Here is a 21,399-nt window from a genome sequence, read left to right as displayed (position 1 = left end):
CTGATATGTATATGTAATTTTTAAACTGTGAGAGAAAAAAATAAAAACAAACTTAGGTTGAATATATTCAAGACCATGTATTCAACATCCTAATGGCACTAAGAGTCCCACACTAAATTCTAGATTGCCTGAAAATAACAAAAGAAAACAGTGTTATTTAGCAAAGCGCAGAGAATGGAAGAACAAATGTAATTCCTCCACAGCTGAAGAAATGTGTCTAGTCTGTGGTTGCATGAGGGTCTTTGCAGGAAGAGAGGAAAAAGGGGGTGCAGTAGGTGGGACCAGGCAGCCTAAGCTGCAGCAAAAAAATGGGAGTTAGGGAAGAGGCACATAAAAGGTTTCAAAGACAGAGCTTGTGCTATTTCTTAAACTATCTGATAGACATATGAGCATTTGTGTTGCTATTATTATTTAACTTGTACATGTGTATTATATATACTCTTTTGTATGTATGATATACAAAATAGAGAAAAAATAAGAAGGTGGATAAGGAGAGAAGTAGTAGTTGTTCTCAGGTATAAACTGGCCGTGAATTTGAGATTTGCTAAGTGAAAAGCATTAATGTAGTAAGTTTGCCTTTAGGGCATTCTCTTCCTTCTCCAATATCTATAGGTCACTTTGACACATTTTCCTCAAGGATGGAGACTTACTCTTCTCCTAAAATAGCCCTAAACTGACCAGGAAACTAGCCCATATACAGGCCCAAATCATAGAGAAAGAGATGCAGGCTGGAGGGCATTTACTCAATTGTCCTGAGCATTTCCACTTTGTCATTAAAAGTTGCCATGAAGAACAAAGCACAGAATCAAGGGCATCTTGTGACAGAAACCATTGGTTAAAAGTGTTACATATTGAATGAGTGATTCAGAGATTTCTGGACATCACAGGCCAATTACATTGCTTTTTAATAATTATTTATTGCAAAATAAAATAAGAATCACCATAGAAATCCAAAACAAAAACTGTCACCCACAATTTTCAGGAAACTTCTCATTAGTTTATCCATTATCCATACACATTGATGCAGTTTCACATGTTGGCAGTAATGTCATAAACATAATCTTGTGTTCCATTTTGCTCCATTATGCCATAAGAATATGTATTTTTTTTCTTTCCTCCGTAATCTCTTGAAGTAACCAGCATACACAGCAAACTTTTTTTTTTTTTTAATTTTTTTTTTCAACATTTATTTATTTTTGGGACAGAGAGAGACAGAGCATGAACGGGGGAGGGGCAGAGAGAGGGAGACACAGAATCGGAAACAGGCTCCAGGCTCTGAGCCATCAGCCCAGAGCCCGACGCGGGGCTCGAACTCACGGACCGCAAGATCGTGACCTGGCTGAAGTCGGACGCTTAACCGACTGCGCCACCCAGGCGCCCCCACAGCAAACTTTTTTAAAACAATTTTTTTAATGTTTATTTTTGACAGAGAGAGAGAGAGAGAGAGAGAGCATGAGCGGGAGAGGGGCAGAGAGAGAGGGAGACACAGAATCAGAAGCAGGCTCCAGGCTCTGAGCTGTCAGCACAGAGCCCAATGCGGGGCTCGAACCCACAGACCGCAAGATCATGACCTGAGCCGAAGTCGGATGCTCAACTGACTGAGCCACCCAGGTGCCCCTACACAGCAACCTTTAAACAAAAAGTCACTGTTGGAAGACTAACAGCATTGCCAATTTTGTTATATAAAAACTTTAATAAAAATCATAATCTACTTTCATAATTACTTCAGAACACGAAGCTGTTGTTGTAACCATGTACGGTTTTTATTACTAAATAATTCTTATTTTTTCTTAAAAGTCTCATCTGAAGTAGGTAGTAGCATTTAAATGGTCTTTAAATGTTATTCTAAGGAACTCTGGGAAGTTCTCCGGGTTGCCTGAACTGCACGAAAGCAGGCACAACAAGTGAGAACCCTCTACTCCCTCTTCAATTCAGAGACATTTCTCTTTTATTTATTTCTTATTTGGGGCTACAGCAAGATTTTCTGGCTCCTTCACCAGATACCTGTTTGAACTTGGGCAAGTTTTGAATTTCTCTGGCTTATCTTCCCTTCCTCATTAGTTACATTAGGATTCTGCTTACCCACTTCAAATTTTTGTAGGGATTCAAGGAATTCATGGATAATATATGCTTTCAATGTTCATGGTATGGTACATAATCATAACACATAATGAACTCAGTAAGAATTATTATTATAGTTAAAAAATATAAGACACTTATGGCTATAATCCTTACGCTCAATAGAGGAATTGCCTCTGCAGGATACCTAATGGGTATTCATGCTTCTTGGACCTATTGAGTGAGAAGGCCATCACTAATGGGGAACTTTATTAAAACCTCTTATTTTTATCAAGCTCAGATTTACTCCCATACTATTTACCCCCTCATTTGTCCTAAATATATCCCTAGGAGCCACAGAGAAAAAGTGTAATTAAGAACCCTTTCAGTATTTTTAAGAGTTCTTTATACCTTCTGAGTTTACTAATATTAGTGGAAAAAAACCTTGGACCATGCCCTATACTAACTGCTTTACATCATGATCCGGTTTAATTCACAAAACAACCCTAGTAATAAATTTATGTGAATATAAATGAGGTGTTCATAGTATTTACCATGGCAAATCTAGCACCTAATTTATTTCTAGAGTATGACAGGGAAAAAAAAGTAGCAAGTTAATGAATGAATCCGCTTTTTTCCCACTTAAGAAAAATGAAGTTTAATGAAGACAGATAGGTGGTCCGACACTAGTAGGAAATGGCAGAGTTATGATTGATAAGAGCTCTGTTTGACCCTAGAGTTCAAATCCCTGGGCAATATCATAATCCCTGTCCCCAGACCAGTCCATCTGGAATAGATTCTGGCTGTTTTTATTCATTTACAGGAAGATAAATGTCAGTTCTCTGCTGCACTCTCTTTCCGGGCCAAGGGTACTATGTCCCTTGGTGTTGTAGAGAATGCCTGCTAGCTCATGAACTCCAAAGGCAAGAGGAGCTGCCAGTGATCTTGTTACCATAGAATGGTTCTTTGAAGTTGTCATTTCGAATAGTCAAGAGTCCTTGAAGCAGTTAGCAAACAGCATAAATAAAGAATGGTTGGTTGAAAACTCGATTCAGGATAAGTAGGTTACTTCCTAATATTTGGCATAATAAGAAGTGCAAATGCTGCCCTTCCCTTGGACAATGGTGTGAAGTTGATGGCATCACTAGCTAAGTAGGCCTCTGATACTGACTGCAATGGAGGTCTCTAGTTCTTGATCCAGATAGCTCTACTTGGCCTCTAAACTACGTTTGGAGACAAAGCAATCGTGGCTAAAGCATCAGAGACAGCCCAGCTTCTGCACAAATGGATTCTTAAGATATCCTCATGGATCCTCATTTTCAGTGTGAGGATGCTGGGGATCTTCTCCTTAGGAAACTTGAATAAGAAGCTTCCAACAGAGAACAGGTATATTCCCAATAGATATTCAGCTAACTCTCCCATTAGGTCTCCTTGTACCATAAAATTTGGGGCTCCCAAGAAAGCCATATATCACTGCAGAGTGTGGGTTTTTGCGTAAGCCTTGCTAACCAAGATCAGTGAATGGATTCTGCTCAGTCTGGAACCAGATCTGGCAAGCTTTCAGTTGATGAGAACCCTGGGTAAAGGGCTAAGGCAGTTGGTGCTGATAGCCATACTGATCACTGCATCAGACTCACATGAAAATGCATTTTTTGCAAAAATGAGTCCTGAGCCCAGGAACCTTTCTTTAAGACTTAAACATTTACTAGTTCTGAGATCTTGGACAAGTTACTACCTTTGCTAAGACCTACTATCCTCCTCTATGAAATAAAGAAGATGGAAATATCCATCTCAGACATATATGTGAACCAAATAATACATGTGAAAGCACTAGGAATTGTTGATGAACCACCCAAATGTAAATTAGCATTAACTTAGGTTTTATTAGTAATCCTTTCACAAGGAAACTTTTCCCATGATTCATTGAATGTTTTAAGCCTGTTCTAGGGCACTGTTCTGGGAAGTAACATTTAACAGAGCTGACACATCTGACGATATGATGCAAGTCTCAAATGGGCTAAGCTGGTAATAGCAGGTCACTTCTCAACTCCCACCTTACTGCTTTCAGCAGCATGAGAACAATAGCCCTTTATGATCCTGGAAACTGTGCCCCAGGAAATTCTGAGAATTTTTCATCTTTAAGATAAACAAGTCTGTTTTTGTTTTAATGCATTTTTTACTCTTCATCGAGAAATCATTGACTCACATAATCTCAGAATTGGAGTGGCCATAAAGCTCACCTAACACAACTATAAGAAAGCTTCCTGTGAGATCTCTGACAAGTGATCACCATGTAGCTTCTGCTTTGATGCAAAACCGCTCTTGTCAAAAAAGAGTCCATTCTCGACCTATTTGAGTCAACAGAATATTCTTACTTTGCTGGGTAGAAATCAGCACTGACTCAGCTTGTCATTTATGACTGACATAAGATTTAAAGAACGTAAAAATATATCATTTATTTGCCCATTCCATATATATGGAGTGCTGAATATGGCCTGGCGTCATTTAATAAATAAATTCTCATTATTATGATCCCCTTCCTAGTCTCAGGTCCTTTTTATTGTACTCTATTCTTACTCCAGAAGAGCAGGTAGAGCATCACCTTTCTTGTTGAGTGAGTCTAAACTGATCATTAGTTCAATTCCAAGCACTGATGGGAACCCCATGTCGGCTGGCACAGATGAAGAACCAAAGCAAAAATCAGATTTCTCCCTGACCAAAACTGGTTTTGATCAAAGAAAATGGTCATTTCACAACATGGGATGTAGAATTACTACTTTTATGTAATTTCAAAATTGGGATGAATTTTTATGACAAAATTAAAAGCTCTACCATACATCTTTTCATGTGTTAAAGATATGATTTAGAATCACCTATCTAGAATCACCAGGGATAAATCTGATATGCCACACCGTTTTTGTTTTTTTTTTTTATGTACCTGAGTATTTACCCAATTAAGTGTCTAAGATTTAAAGAATTTTAGATTCAAACCAGTATTAAATGGAGTAAATGGAGCATCGTGTCCAAGTGCACTGGCTTCAGAGTCGGAGAGAATTCTGTTAGTTCCCACCTTTGTTGCTATGTGACTAAGACACACCACTTCAATTTTTTGGACCTGTTAACTCATTTATATGATGAGGACAATTATTATACCTACCTCATTGAATGACTATGTTCTTAAGGGCCATAGTTTTTGCAAAGGGCTACACACAGCCCTTTATACATACTAAGAATTCCAGGGCGTTTAGCTAGTAGTATTATAAAATGTCATATGTCTTCACTTATTCATCAGGGAATGAAGAATATGATCTAACCTTTTCATTTTGATTCAGTGTGAAAATTATTAATAGCCTTTAGAGAATTCTCATACATGTAATAAAAACTTTCAGCTAATGGGCAGGCAATGCAAAAGACACTCTAAATTCTCTTGGAGGATGTGCCTTGTAAGAAAAAGAGAAGAATAAATTAGCATAGAAGTGAAGAATGCGTACTTTGAAGTCACAGACTAGGGTTCTAGTAATATGCTCATCAAATTACTAGCTATGAGTTTAGAAAACGTACTTAACATTTCTCTGTTTGGGTTTCCTTTTTTTAAAGGAAATGTTAATAGCATGTTCCTGAAAAGATTGCAAGAGTTAAAAGGTAAACCACATTAAGGGATCTCAGAGGATTTCTGGCAATTAGTCAGGAGTTCCAAAAATCTCAACTATGGCTATTTTGCCTTCCTAGGATGTATGTAGGCTGACATGACACAAAAGGGATGACAGAAGAGTGTGAGAGGAATAGGTGAACCTGTCTTGTGAAATTAATAGGATTTTCTGAGCAAATAGTGAGAGACAGTGGAGTACATGACATAGGCATCAAAATACATTACCCTTGGACTGAGAGCCAAAAGACGGATTAAGGACTGACTGTACTATGAACTTTGGGCCACTCACTTCAGCTTTATGAGTCAGAAGTCCTCACCAATTTGCACAAATGGGAATAGAAGTAACCACACTTCACTGAGTTGAAGGGAGGGTCCTGTTAGGACATATGTGATAGGAAACACGGTGTGGTGAGACGGGCACGGGCACTCACGTCAAAGAGTGCTGGCCTCAAATCCACTTCAGCTTCTGACCATAAACCAGCCACTTGTTATCTCAGAATGACTACCATATTTTTTAAATGGTAGTAATAGCCAGGCCCATGTATAATACTTGGGGGCTCAGGGCAAGAATTAAGATGGAAGTCCATGTACTATATGTCTACAATTTACTTAGCTCAGATATTTAAAATTTACAGCTAACATACATTTAAATAAAATTCTATCCTCCTACGTTGGCAAATATAATTTCACTGCAGTGTGAAAGTCTAGGTTGAAATTTAAAATTCTCAGCTCCTCGCTGGAATGTAGCGGCATGAGAGAAGGGCACTGGTCCCTCTCTTGGCCTATAATAGGTCTCCTCTTCTCCCACCTCAGTTTTGAAGAGGCTTCTGCACATGGCCCTGCACACCAAAGCCTGCATGTTCAATCTTTACCTGAACTCTGGCAGTTACCCCTAGGTCACATCTTGGGGTGAAGGCTGTGCATACTAGGGAGGATGGACCTAAAGAAGAAATTTACATAGGCCCTATAAGCAGGATCAAGTCTGTTTGTAAAGAAAGTTTAGGAGTTCGGGGATCCAAGGTATAGTCTAGAAGGGGATTACAAGCGTTTGCAGGGCAGATTTCTTTGACCTACAAGCTCTTAGCCTTGTGAGGAGAGGCATAGCTGGAGAAGATCCAGAGGGAAGCCCCCTAAAACTTGGAGGTCCAGGGGAAAGGAGCCCTTCTTGCATACATTGAAAGATGGAACCAGTAATACTTCTCAAAGTGATTACAATCAGCTATTACCTCATACCTATCAGAATGGCTAAAATCAACAACACAAGAAACAGCAGATACCGGCGAGGATGTGGACAAAGGGGAAACCTCTTGCACTGTTGGTAGGAGTGAACTAACCTACGATCCAGCAATTGCACTCCTAGGTATTTAGCCCAAAGATTACAAAAATACTAATTCAAAGACATACATCCTGATGTTTATAGAAGCATTATCTATAATAGCTAAATTATGGAAACAGCCCAAGTGTCCATTGACTGATGAGTGGATAAAAAAGATGTGGGTGTGTATATATATCACTATATATATATATATATATATATATATATATATATATATATAATTTGGCCATTAAAAAGAATGAAATATGCCATTTGCAATGACATAGTTGGAGCTAGAGAGTATTATGCTAAGTGAGATAAGTCAGAGAAAGACAAATACCATATGATTTCACTCATGTGGAATTTAAGAAACAAAACAAACAAGTAAAGGGAAGAAGAGAGAGAGGCAAACCAAGAAACAGACTGTTAACTGTAGACAACAAATTTATGGTAGCCGAGGGAAGGTAGGTGGGGGGTGGGTTAAACAGGTGACGGGGGTTAAAGAGGGCACTTGTGATGAGCACAGGGTGTTGTATGGAAGTGAGTTGAATAACTACATTGCACACCTGATACTATGCTATATTGCAACTAATACTACGCTATATGTTAGCTAACTGGAATTTAAATAAAAACTTTAAGGATTAACAGAGAGCACATGGAAGGGAAGGGAAGTACCCAGAACATGTAACGATGTTAACAATGTTAAATTATATGTTATTGTGGCTGCTGTTATTATTATTATTGTTACCATCATCATCATCATCATCTTTATTATTAAAATATGCTTGGAAAACCACCGGGAGCTATAGGAACATGGGCAGTATTTTGGTAATCCTGACTCCTTTTGCCCCTATAAAACACTGAAAGTCCTTGTCATCAATTATTATATCAAGAACATAACATTTGTCACGCCGTGAGTTTAAATAAGCTCTTCTGGGCTTAAATATTTTAAAATCCATACTAGCAGCCTAAGCAGCCTAAACTTTCTTTTCCTAAATGAAGCCTTCTCACAGCTCAGCAAATATTTCTAGCATGCTTTTACCATCTCGAATCGCTGAGACAATTTAGTAATCAAGATGAATTCTCTTGATTGAATACAATGAAAGTATAGGAGGCCTGGCTAGCCCTACTAGAACATCTGTTTTCGTTCCATCCCACTGTCCTTGGTCACTTCAGCCCCACGAGCACAGCACTTGCCTCTTCTTTTCCTTTGTCCTTGCCTTTACACTGGATATCCCTTTCTCCCACATTCTCTCCCTTGCCCCAGGCAACCACAGCCCCATGACTATCTTCCACCTAGAGGATTCTGAGATGGTCACCTAACAGATGGGTGGATATATTTTTCTCCTGAAAGACATTGAGACAACACATTTTTAGGACTATTGGGAAATCATAGAGTCACAGAATCTCAGCTCCTGAAAAAGACAAGTCTTATCATTCAACTTTCTGTTCAGAGAGGAATGTTATTCCATATCCCTGAGAGATTGTCATTCAACTCTTGCTTCTGACTGGATGGCCCTGAAGATGAGAAAGTCAGACCATTAAAAGGCAGCCTGTCCCACTGACACCTTGAATGTTCAGAAAATTGTTTGCTCACAATCTCTCAGCCAGCACTTGTTGAGGCATCAGGTGCTGGGCACTGGGTTAGGGGCCCAGGATGCAATGATAAGTAAGATCATTCTTGTCCTCAATGAACCCTTTATGTGAGCCAAAATGCTAAATAATACAGTGGTTAGGTTGGTGAGCTCTGAAGTCAGTTTTCCCAGATTTAAATTCCGCCGATAATACTAACAAAATTTCAGCTAAAAGATGTTGAGACTCTAAGGTAAGTTCTGAGGTTCTAATGTAAAACATGATGACTATAGTTGAAAACAGTGTATTGTATAATTGAAATTTGCTAAGAGAGTAGAATTTAAATGCTCTCTCTCTCACACACACACACACCAAAGATAAATATATGATGGATGTGTTAATTAACTAGATGGGGAAAATCCTTTCACAATGTACAGGTACATCAATCATCACAATGTACACTTTAAATATCTTACAATTTTATTTTATTATTATTTTTTTATTCTGGAGAGAGAGACAGAGAGAGCAAGTGGGGGAGAGAGGTAGAGGAAGAGACAGAATCCCAAGCAGGCTCCATGCTCCATGAGGAGCCTGACATGGGGCTTGCAAGACCCTGGGCTCATGACCTGAGCCAAAATCAAGAGTTGAATGCTCAACTGACTGAATCACCCAGGTGTCCCTCAATATCTTACAATTTTAAAATAAAATCGTTTTAAGAAGTCCTAGCAAATATTTTACAATTTTGTTTTCTAGTTAATTAGTTTATAAATAATTGTATTTGTGTAATACAATTGTGGTTAAACTGACTGAGCAGGATTCTTGCAAAAACTAAGTTTGACAAGGAACTGCACACATGGCCTTAGGAGAAAGTTAAGGAGTCTTAATAAAGTTTAGTCAAGCAAAGAATCTTTGTCACAATGTAGAAAGAATTATCTGTTCTAAAATAGTCCATCTTTATTATTCAAACCACAAGTGCTTAAGAGAACTTGGTGTTCCTGGGAAATCAGAGAACTTATACTTTTAGAATAACACATCCTTCCTTAAGAGGTAAGCCTCATGTCTTTATTTTAGTAACAGTATGAACTAAGCCTCATTTCACCTGGTCATAACACAATGTTCAATATGGAATTCTTGATTTTTCATGATCTCTGGGTCCCTACCTTGCTATGCAATCCAAGTATTATAATTGAAATCACATGATAGACTTGAGTTTCCATGTATAATCCCGATTATTTCTTTAACATGCTTTGTGTTAAATATGATAGTAGGTGCCATGACCAGGGATGTAGGAATGGATATGGCAATAAAAAAGGATAACCACAACAGATGAACACAGGGAAAGGGAAGGAAAAATAAAAACAGAGGGAGGCAAACCATAAGAGACTCTTAAATACAGAGAACAAATTGAGGGTTGCTAGAGGGGAGGTGGGGGGGGGGGAATTGGCTAAATGGGTGATGGGATGAAGGACACCTATTAGGAGGAGCACTGGGTGTTATCTGTAAGTAATGAATCACTGGGTTATACTCCCGAAACCAATACTACACAGTATGTTAACTAACTTGAATTTAAATAAATAAATTTTCAAAAAAGGATAAAGAGATTGTTCTACTAAGACAGAAAAATTGCCGTTATTGTTCTATTCTAATCCATCAGTTCTCAACTGAAGAGGTGAATCAGACTCTGTCATGCAATTTAAGTGTGTGTGTGTGTGTGTGTGTGTGTGTGTGTGTGTGTGTGTGTGATATGTCTGAGTCACACTCTGGATCCACTGAATCAGAATTTTTGGGAGGAAGGGGAGACAGACATGTACATTTCAAAAAAAAATTTTTTTTCCCAGAATTACTCACTTTAAGTTCATCTTTTTCACATTTGTTTCTTCTTGCTAGTTAATAAGTAGAACGCACTTCTATGGAACTGAATAATAATTTATCAAACAAAACAAATCAGTGGTAAATCATGCTATCATGCCATAGCTGTACAGCCTCTTAGAAATGAAATATTTTGGCCTGCAAAGTGTTCTTGGTCTTTGGTGACCTGGTGACTTTGCCTTGGTGTCACATGTAAATAGATCATTTGCAAAGTGACTTCATAATGGGCTCTCAGGTTCTCAGAAGGGGGTAGAACTCTCAGTTCATCAAGAGAATTGAGCCTTTGAGGACTTGCTAGGAAGTTCTTGACAGAGGGTAACGCCACTAGATGAATCACATTGTTCCTTTTGGGAGAAGATGAAAACTTTCTTTGTGGCTATTTTGGCTACCAGTTATTTCTCATGTAAGGATTTGTCAAAGAACTTTGGGGAGGGAGTAAACATCTGATCTTCCAAGGAAAGTAACAAGCCAATAATAACTGTTTTCTAGATGTATGGATTTTTGAAACTTGAAATTTCTCTCAGAGATGAATTTATTACCTCAGCTAGAATGAATATCAGTGGTGAATCCATTTTTCAATATTCCAAAAACTCTGCCATAGACAGGCTCAGACTTGAGATACTTAAAGAATGATTTATGAGAGGTGTAATCACTATTGGACAAATAATTTGGTCTGTTGAGTTGATAGTCAATTTCATTTCTCTTCTCTTCATACTTTCCCACTATACTCCCACACACTGGCATTGAGTGTGTGTGTGTGTGTGTGTGTGTGCGCGCGTGTGCATATTCAAATACCTTCTACACAAAGCAGTATCAGTTTCTAACATGGCTTACTATTAGAGCACAGCCTGATGTTATCAAATCTCAAGAGAGGGCTTAGCTCTTCAAATTAACTCCAGCAAAACTGGAAAGGAAACCCATGAGGCGAAATTAAATCTGCCAGCGGAGATTTGATCTAGTGAAGTAGAAGGGTAGGCAAGGAGGACACTCAGCTGTAGCAGCTGAAAGAAGTCAAGGCTGTTAAGTAGAATATAAAGTATGAAGGTTATAGGAACCATTTGGGTAAGCAGTTGTTGACACAGAGATCCCAAACAGAGCAAGAGCCTTCCTTATAAGCACGTTGAGTTTAAAAAGAAGATATTTAAGACAGGCAATAGTCAAAAAAGAATGCAGGTATCTAAGATTACTGTCAGCAGGTAGCCAGTCTATCAAGAACTAGACTTTCTCTAAAATGGGTCTACACAATGTCTGAGCAGCCCAACTGTGGATGATATACTGAGTCCCAGAGGATCAATCTCTCCTGACTAAAGCCAACATTAAACCTAGGAATGGGTTATGGTTGAATTCTCAGGTGGGACAGTAAGTGTGCTTGCGGAGTGCTTTGGGAACCAGGCATGGCTAGGCAAATCTTACTTGAAGGAGCCACATATTTTTCTATGATTTTCATGGTTATTAATTTAGATGGGATTCCTTAACGGGTTAATTAACTGTTCACATCTAAATACTATATTTTTTACTTGATCCTTTTTCCTAAACATTTTTGTTTCAGATATTTTTGGTAACGGGCCACACAAGGTAAGTTTTCTACTTCCTACGTGAGAATGATTTTTATAGTCTTAGGCTTCTAGTATTTCTATTAGGTTGAACCATATTAAACCACATGAAATTGCTAATATTTGATCATTTCTGATATATGTGATGGTAATGCATATAGTTCTGTCAAAAGAGATCCTAGGGTAAACCAGGACTCATCCCTGTCTTTACTGCACATCTATTTCCTTATATACCACCAGCAATTAAAGCTCCTAATTTCTGGGGTTTTTCCCTCCTTCTAAATTCATTGCTGTTGCTTGCATTTAAGTTCTCCGCACTTCTTGCCTATATTATTACAGTGGCCACCTAATTGTCTTTCTGTACTGAGTCTGATCCAGGAGTTGGCAAAAGATGGCCACTTTATTTTTAGAAAAAGAGTTTTACTGGAATGCAGCCATGCTCATTAGTTTATGCATTGGCTCTGGCTGCTTTTAGGCTATGTGAGTTGAGTAGTTGCAACAGAGACCATATGGCTTAAAAATTATAAAATACTTGCTACCTAGCTCTTCATAGGAAAAGTTTGTCAATCCCTATACTAATCTTTTCCACACTGTTAAATATAGGCCTTCTAAAATACAAATCTGATTGAGACATCTCTCTCCTTAGAACAGTGACTTCTAGTACTGGTGGGAGATAAACCTTTTTGCATGACTTAGAATACCTTCTTTAATGCAGCATTTCTCCCTGAAAGGAGAATTCCCTTTTCTCACCTTAGGTTCTAGGTGACTTAAATTATTTTGGGCTCCAAGCTATTCCAATTTTGTCTTTGTGTATATAATTCTCTCTAATTAAATTATCCTTCTTTTCATACTCATATTCAATTTTAGAAATCATTTTCATCTCTTAAGAGTACACCAAACAAAAACTTTTTTTGGTAAAGCCTCCCCAAACAAATCATGTAGCCTTGCTCATTAAAAAAGGAGATGACAGACATAAACAGTATTTCTCAAAAAGTGACTTGAGTACCCTCTAATAATATTAGTGATGATTTTAGCTAATTTAACAGTGGATATTTTGGTTGTAATCATTATAACTGTTCTTTGATGTGTGTTAGAAAAAAATGTAATTACAACTTCAAATCCAAGATATCATGGATATTAACGTTTAGGACATTTCTAGGGTGAGTAGTCAAGTTTAAAAAGGAAACCCATTCAGTAAAAAATACTTTTAAAGAAAAAATGGCACAGGAATTTGGAAGGAATCATGACCCAAGGGACTGAAGTTGGCAAACATTGCTGTAGGCAATGAGAGCCACTGAAGTTTTGTAGATATGGTAGCACCCTGATCTACAGATATCTAAATATTATGTGATCTGAGTCAATGGAGTAGGAAATCGTGGCAGCCCATTCCTTTATCTGCTCATTACATGGTGCTTATGAACTTTCCAGGCCCCCCTGTAGACAATTTGCTCTGTCACTCAACCTCCTCTGGATCCAGCTTATTCCAACTCTGGGACTAAGAAGGTAGAAAAATAAAATGGGGAGATATTGAAGAAATCTTGTCTCACTATTCCAGCCTCCTAATCCCCAGAGGACTGGTCTATAGTGAATACCAGAGTAGGACCATGCAGGGTATTCCAATCTAAGAACCACAGTTAAAGGGGGTTTTGATGAACTAACATGATTCCAGAAGCACTTCAACAGTGGTTGTAGTCATTTTTTGTCACTTCCCAGAATGTTCTCTTTCCCTTCTACCAGATACATATTACACAGCCAAAGGTCAGGGCTATATGGCCTCAGCTGCCTTTTAAGTGGAAACCCCAAAGGCTCCAGCTGCTGAATTTAAAATAAGGAAGTTTTGATGTTTAAAGTGTGAAAGAAGACATATTTTATCATTATCTCCTGTCTGCACAAAATAAAACTCCCAAGCACTTATATTAGAAGCCATTAAGAGATCATTACAGGATAGAGTTTGACCTGTAAGTTTTGTTTTAGGACATTCCATGCGGTTACTATCAAAAGAAGACCATACGACAAAAATCTATATGCTCCATAAGAGCCAGCCCATTATGCGCTTCTAATAATGTTACGTATTCTAATTCCTGCGTGTACTGCTTCGCTAACATGTAAGTGAAAACAACAAACCCAAAACAGAAACTTGTTTTGAGAACTTAACGTGTAGCTGACTGGTAATATATGGAACTTTTGAATCACTATACTTTACACCTGAAACTAACTCTGTATGTTAACTACACTGGAATTAAAATTAAAAGAAAAAAAAAAAAAAAGCAACCCTTCTACACATTTTGGAATGTGTGTGCGAAACCCTCAAGATGTGATTCTGGAAACTAAAAGTGTCCTTGGAGTTTCACTCCAGCCAGCTGAACCTCAGGGGGATGGTGGTAACAGGTACTGAGCAACTGAGATTCTGAGTCCTACCTCCAACTCCAGCAGAGAAGTCCCCCTCTCCCTGTTCTGAACATTAGGTTTCAAAGTGAGATTATATGTGAAAAAAGTTTCTGTTCCTAAAATGTTTGAAAATCAAAGCTGTGAGAAAAATCACCCTTTTCAAGATAAGACTATGGCAATAAGTCTCAGTACTCAGAAGACCTTGGGTTGAGTCCTGCCCCTGCAGGGCTAAGTGATCCTGGGAAGTCTTGTAACCCCTCCATAACTCAAGTTCTCAGCTACAAATCTGAGATAATATTTCCTGCTTTACTTGCTAAATACGCTGTGACAACACTTACGCTTCTTTCCTGATACTTTCAAACATACGAAGCTCTCTGCTGCTTTAGGACCTTTGGGCAAACCATCCTCTCCTGCAAGAAGAGTGCATGCTTTTCACAGGACTCGTTGTGTCTCATTGTTTCGGCTTCGGTCTAAATATTTCTCCATTACAGATGCCTCCCCTGGCCATCCTGTCTAAAGTAGATTTACTTCTGGTATTTTTCATGTTAGTATGCTTCTGTTTCCTTCATAATTCTTACCAGATATTTTATTTTTGTTTCTGTTCCTTTGGTTTTGGCCTATCAACAAACATAAGCTCCATGAAGTCAGAGGGCAAAACAACCTAGGACAGGTAACTTAACCTAAGCAATTACCCGAGAAGTTGATGGTGAGAACTGAAAAAGCTAAGGCCTAAAAGGAGCTTAGCATAATGCCTGTCATATATCACCAGTGTCCTTGTTGTGTTGCTTCCAACTAGATGACTTACCAACCTGGTTTGCCTGAGACCGAGGGTTTTCCTGGGGTGTGAGACTTTGAGTGCCAAAAGAGAACGGTCTCAGACAAATCAAAATAACTAGTCACCTCACCATCAGCAGGCTTTCCTATCTAGCCCCTTAGTTCTCCTTCCATATTTACCAACTTTTTCTTTCCCTCAGAAATATAACCTGTACCATCGTCATCCTCAACTAGTGCAACAGTACCTTCCAGACAACCTCAAAACCGCATCAAATAGACTTCCTATGTAGTGGTCACGATAAGCTCATGGCACAGGCTGAGATCCCATAGAAGAAATTGTACAGACTACCCCTTCTCCCAAATTTATTAGTAGCTCTCCACTTCCACCCTTCCTTCAAACTTACTGTTTACCCTCTTCCCTAGGATCCCAAGGTTTCAGGGAAGTGAAAAATAACTTCTTTATTGCTAAGAATTTATTTTTAGGATTTTAATTTAAAAACAGTGAATCATAAATTCATAAATTCACTGGTTTAAAGTATACAATCCAGTGGTCGTTAGCATATTTGCACCACTATCTAATTTCAGAATAAATTTCATTGAAAGTCTGTATCCCTTCTACCATCCCGCCAGTACCTGGCAATCACTGGTCTACTTTCATCTTGATGGGTTTGCTTATTCTGAACAATTAGTATGAATGGGATCATACAATACGTGGCTTTGTTTCTGGCTTCTGTCATTCAGCATAAGGTTATCAAAGTGCATCCATGTTGTAGAATATACCACTTCTTCATGTCTTTTTATGGTGAAGTAATAGTCTATTGTATGGCTATACCACACCGTTTTTATTTGTCCATTAATGGGCATTGGGTTGTTTACATTTTGGGCTATTGTGAATAATGTTGCTCTGAACGTTCATGTACAGGGTTTTGTGTGGACATATGTTTTCATTTCTCTTAGACATATATCTAGGAGCGGAATTTCTGGGTCATATACTAACTCTATGTTTAACAGTTTGATGGACTGCCTAACTGTTTTTCAAAGCAGCTGCAACAGTTTACAATCCCACAAGCCATGCATGAGGCCTCAATTTCTCCACATTCTCACCAACCCTTGTTATTCTTCATCTTTTTTTATGATAACCATCCTAATGGGTGTGAAGTGGTGTCTTGTGGCTGTGATTTGCATTTCTCTAGTGACAAATGATGTTTAATATCATCTCATGGACCAATTAACCATTTGTTCAATGCCTATTCAAATCCTTTCCTCACCTCTCAATAACATTATTCACCTTTTTATGGTTAAGTTGTAAGAGTTCTTCATACATTCTGGATACACGTTCCTTATCAGGTATTTATTTGCAGTATTTTCTCCCATTCTGTGGGTTGTCTTTTCACTTTATTAATGATGTCCTCTGAAGCACAAAATATTTTCATTTGATGATGTTTAATTTATTGTTGCTATGCTTTCATTGTCATATCTAAGAAACCAGTGCTTTAACCCAAGGTCCCAGAGATTTACTCCTGTTTTCTTGTAAGAGGCTTATACTTATTTTTTATATACTTATGTCTTTGACCCATTTTGAGTTAATTTTTGTACATGGTATGAGGTAGGATATCCAACTTCATTGTTTCATACGTGGATATCCAATTGTCCCAGCACTATCCGTTGAAGACTGTTCTTTCCCCACTGAATTGTCTTAGCACCCTTGTTGAAATCAATTGATCACAAATATAAGGGTTTATTTCTGGACTCTAAATTCTATTCCAGGTTTGTATACCTATCCATATATTGATACGACACTGTCTTGACTACTGAAGTTTGCCATCAGCTTTGAAACTAGGAAGGATATATTCTTCAACTTTGTTCTATTACTAATCGTCTTGGCTATTCTGGGCCCTATCCTTACAAAGTTATAAAGGTGTTCTCAAAGAATAATGTACGGATCAGTTTAGCGTAATAGTTTTAAGAGTAACATGCTAGGGAAAAATTAGATATTCTAATAATTGATGATTGGCTTCAATAATCTGTAGTACATCTGTAGTCAATACTTCTTAGGAAACAAGTCAGGGAAGCAGTTGTGTCACTGTTTATAGGAGTTCTACAAATATCAATGCTCCAATGCCCTCTGACTTTGCTGGAAAGAAATTTAGTATTTTCTAAGGTTTTCATTTTCTTTTTTAAAGAATTTATTTTTTTATTTTTTTTTCCAACGTTTTTATTTATTTTTTGGGACAGAGAGAGACAGAGCATGAACGGGGGAGGGGCAGAGAGAGAGGGAGACACAGAATCGGAAACAGGCTCCAGGCTCTGAGCCATCAGCCCAGAGCCCGACGCGGGGCTCGAACTCACGGACCGCGAGATCGTGACCTGGCTGAAGTCGGACGCTTAACCGACTGCGCCACCCAGGCGCCCCAAGGTTTTCATTTTCTAAGTAGTTCTTAGACAAGTACAAAGACATTAGTAGCCCTGGAAGGAAATATATTTTTCTCAGATAAAATCTGCTCCTTTTCCTATTGTGGTACCACCACTTAAATACCCTTGTCCATATTCATCTTCCTGGTGTTTGGTACACCTATGTCCTACTGCTAATCTTTTTGTCTCAGGCCAGTGGGAAATCCATTCAGCTTGCCCTCCCTGGTCATTTCAGAGAGTTCACATGTAAGAATTATCTGAGTCCCCAGCTGTCACATTTATCTCCTTTAGCCTGAAGTTTCTTTCTTCTCAGATTTTCATTCCAAATGTGGGGCCAGGACACAATCATGATAAGCTGAGGGTACCAAGCACAACTTTATGTTATCTGCATGTGTGCCTCCCTCTCTCCTTCGGGTTCTAGTTCAGGTTCTGCCAGTACATTGTTTCTGCATCCTGGGGAAGTCAGAAGGTTGATCTGCTTAAGCACACTGAAGACTTTTGGCTCAACATTTTGCTTAAAGGCTCATCCTTTTTGAGCCATGTATGATAAAAAGAAAGTTTACTAGATATTATGTATTTGATTTTCTAAAAATAAGCATGACACAATGTTGAGCTAAAAAAAGGAAAATATAAGGATATAAAATGATATGTACTGTATGATCAGACTTTTGAAAAATACATTTATTACGTCTACAGGAAAAAATAAAATATATGAAAGAGAATACATGATGGGGATCTTTTGAATACTTATAAATAAACCTAACGTAGCTTTTGTACCTATTATATGCCAGGCACTGTGCATGCTACTCCATAGTAATTATCTCATTCAATATTCAAAACGATCCTAGGAAGGAGGTATTGGTGTTAACTACCATTTTGTAGATGATAAAACTGAGGTTGAGGGTAATTTAGGGATGCATCAAGAAGTCATCGTTCACTAGGGGAGAAACCAAGAGACAAGTATACCAATCTGACATCCAGAATCTTCAAGCTAAACTTCGCATTATCTTTAAAAAAAAATTTTTTTAATGTTTATTTAGTTTTGAGAGACACAGAGAGAGAGAGAGAGAGAGAGAGAGAGAGAGAGAGAGAGAGACAGACAGACAGAACATGAACCGGGGAGGAGCAGAGGGATAGGGAGACACAGAATCAGGAGCAGGCTCCAGGCTGTCAGCACAGAGCCTGATGCAGGGCTCGGGCTCCTGCAAGATCATGACCTGAGCCAAAGTCAGACGCTTAACCGACTGAGCCACCCAGGTGCCCCTAAACTTCGCATTATCTTATCTCATGATTAGAATCTCTATTTGGGTAGAGTTTTAGGATTTTTCAGAACAATTTCTCATATTTATCCATTTGTCTCGTGAATATTTAATAAGCATCTAGTAAGTTCAAGATACTGTGCTAGGTGCAGAAATAGAATATAAAGCCTGCCACAGCTTAGAAAGTACTTTCCCAAACAGGGCACCTATGAGACCCACACCAAAACTGTGTGGTAGGAAGGGATGCAATTGATTATTCCCTTTTTTGCATATAAAAAGAAAATACTCCAAAGTTAATTGTTGCCTAATGTGAATTAGTAAGTATTTGCAAAACATTAATGTTTTTATTATTTCCCAGTAGCTCCTCTGTGGCTATTAATTTTTTTAAAAAAATGGTCCACTTTTTCATGAAAAATACAATAGCAAAAGCCTACTGACTATTATTTAGCACAAAATGTCGTCATTGGCTTGCTGTCGTTTCTTACTGTATTTCTGCTGAAGACGACAAATATCTTCTGTTTTCCACATTGCTGTATTAATCTTGCTCTTGACCGCTATGTCCTTTGCCCCCAACAATAAAAATCCTTTCTGCCTGCAGTTCATAGAGAACGTTCACAGTGAGCCTCAAAGAGTTTTCTCAGTAGGTACCCATAATCGTGGCAGATTATGGTAATTCTGGTTCAGAAAAGTGAAAAAAGTTCCTCAGGGTACCTCAGGGAATCATTTTTGTCCCTCCCTATACTTCTTAATATACAGGTTCACTCATTTGCTAAAAGCTCTAATAATTTTTCCCCATGATTTCAAAGTAGAGGAGTCACCAGGGTGAAGGAAGAGTGAGGGTAGAGCATACCTTTATAGCTATGTGCTGTTTAAATCAGGGGTTTACAAATCAAGGCCTCCCTTCCCTTAAAATCCTTACTAAAATACAGCTAGATTAGAAGAGAAGGTTATATTGAATACAAATAGTCTCTAAATGTTTATATCAATTTCTCTTAGAGCTTTGAAACACACTTTGAAAATTCAATACAGTGGAAAATGCAGAACGACTAAAAAATCTCAGAATAAGACCTGATTTTCCTTCATTCGTCAGGACTGAACCCATTTGAATTAAATGTCGTCTTTCTTTCAAAAAGTGGAATTCATTACATCACTTTATTTTTAAAAAATCAATAAATCTTATGCTATGGAAAGCCCCTCTTTAACTCAAGATATATTTAATGAGATGTGCCAGAATTGTGTTTGTTTCTAGAAATACAGAGCTGAGTTGAAAGTGACCCTTGACTTTGAGCCACTCACAGTCTGCTATGCTAATTGGAGAATTCACTCATTTATTCAATAAATATTCTTTAAGTACTTATGAGAGTGAGAGATTTGGTTAAACTCTGGGACCTCAGTGGTAATCAAAACAGGTCCATGTCTTCGTGCAGTTTACAGTCCAGCAAGGGAGCAAGAAAATGAATGATTATTTAAAAATATGACAAGGTGGGGGTGGAGCCAAGATGGGGGAACAGCATGAAAGTTTTTTGTGTGTCTCGTGTCCATGAAATACAGCCAGACCAACACTAACCCAACCTGCACACCTCGAAAACTGATTGGAGGATTAACACAACAATCTACACAACCTAAACCACAGAATTCAGCAGGTACGCGGCATACAGAGGTGAACTTGGGGAGCGAGAAGCTGCGGGAAGGGAGCCGCTTTTGCGGGCGGAGAGAGGACAGAGACGGGGGGTGGGGGGGAGAATATGAGAAAAGAACCCCTCCTCAAAAGAAGCTGGAGAGAAAGTGGAAAATTGGAAACAGCCCCAGGGACTAAACTAAAAAGGAGGAAAAGAGAAAGGAGAGGGTTTAAACACCATTGAGACTGTAAACAAGGGGAGCGCAAAGGCTGCAACTCCGCAGCTACGTACCTGGTGGTACGTGAACCCCCAGGAACAGAGCGGGGTCCAGGAGGTTCTTGGACCACATGGGAAAAAGCGGTTCCACTGCTGGAAGGACATTTGGTAGAGACTGTTGAAGCCACCTGGTCCCAGCAGACCCCAGAAGGCGGCCACATTTGCTGGTGCTGGAACAAGGTCATTGAGGGTGAAGCCTGGTGCCAGATGTGTGTTGTGATTTTTCCATAATCCCTGAAACGCTGCTGCTACACTATCTCGCGAACTTTTTCTGGGCCAGGCAGGCACCTGGCCACAGTCTCGGGGCACCGGCAGCAGCAGGGTCCAGCAAGCGTTCCTGGGTGCAGCTGACATTCAGCCATCGCTTGGTGAGACTCGCTCGCAGAGGGGCGGAACGGATCAAAGCCGCAGTACTTCGGAAGTAAGGGGCCATGGAAAACAGCCGCATCTGAGACAAAATTCAGGAGAGAGGTACTGCCTGGGGCTTGGTCACGGACAGTGAAAAAGCGGGGAGTGGATGAAAGCTGAAGACAGGATGGGTGCGTGATTGCTGATGGGAAGAGCAGAGTTCCGATAGTAGAGACGGGCCATTTTCACTGCTCCCGCGCACGCGCATACACACCTACGTGCATCACAACATTCCACCTCAGTAGGC

The 21,399-nt window shown here is 39.0% G+C and overlaps 1 protein-coding gene across 1 annotated transcript; it reads left to right on the top strand.

Moving 5' to 3' along the window:
* The first annotated feature begins 10,703 nt into the window (after positions 1 to 10,703).
* Positions 10,704 to 20,072, top strand: LOC123576733 (ovomucoid-like). Its single transcript, XM_045437976.1, has 4 exons — positions 10,704 to 10,866; positions 12,013 to 12,038; positions 13,991 to 14,121; positions 19,846 to 20,072. The coding sequence occupies exons 1-4, from the start codon at positions 10,821 to 10,823 to the stop codon at positions 19,919 to 19,921; spliced, it is 279 nt and encodes a 92-aa protein (XP_045293932.1). The 5' UTR covers positions 10,704 to 10,820; the 3' UTR covers positions 19,922 to 20,072.
* The last annotated feature ends 1,327 nt before the right edge of the window (positions 20,073 to 21,399 follow it).

The sequence above is a fragment of the Leopardus geoffroyi genome, chromosome A1, assembly GCF_018350155.1.
Source record: "Leopardus geoffroyi isolate Oge1 chromosome A1, O.geoffroyi_Oge1_pat1.0, whole genome shotgun sequence".
NCBI classification, from domain to species: Eukaryota; Metazoa; Chordata; class Mammalia; order Carnivora; family Felidae; genus Leopardus; species Leopardus geoffroyi.
Note: the sequence above shows the minus strand (reverse complement) of the source record. Positions and strands in the feature narration are given on the sequence as shown.

Coding starts and splice junctions, on each gene's coding strand:
- LOC123576733 (XM_045437976.1), top strand. CDS start 10,821: ATGAAAACTTTCTTTGTGGCTATTTTGGCTACCAGTTATTTCTCAT. Junction 10,867..12,012: donor GGCTACCAGTTATTTCTCAT/GTAAGGATTTGT, acceptor TTTTTGTTTCAG/ATATTTTTGGTAACGGGCCA. Junction 14,122..19,845: donor GTGTACTGCTTCGCTAACAT/GTAAGTGAAAAC, acceptor AATTTCTCTTAG/AGCTTTGAAACACACTTTGA.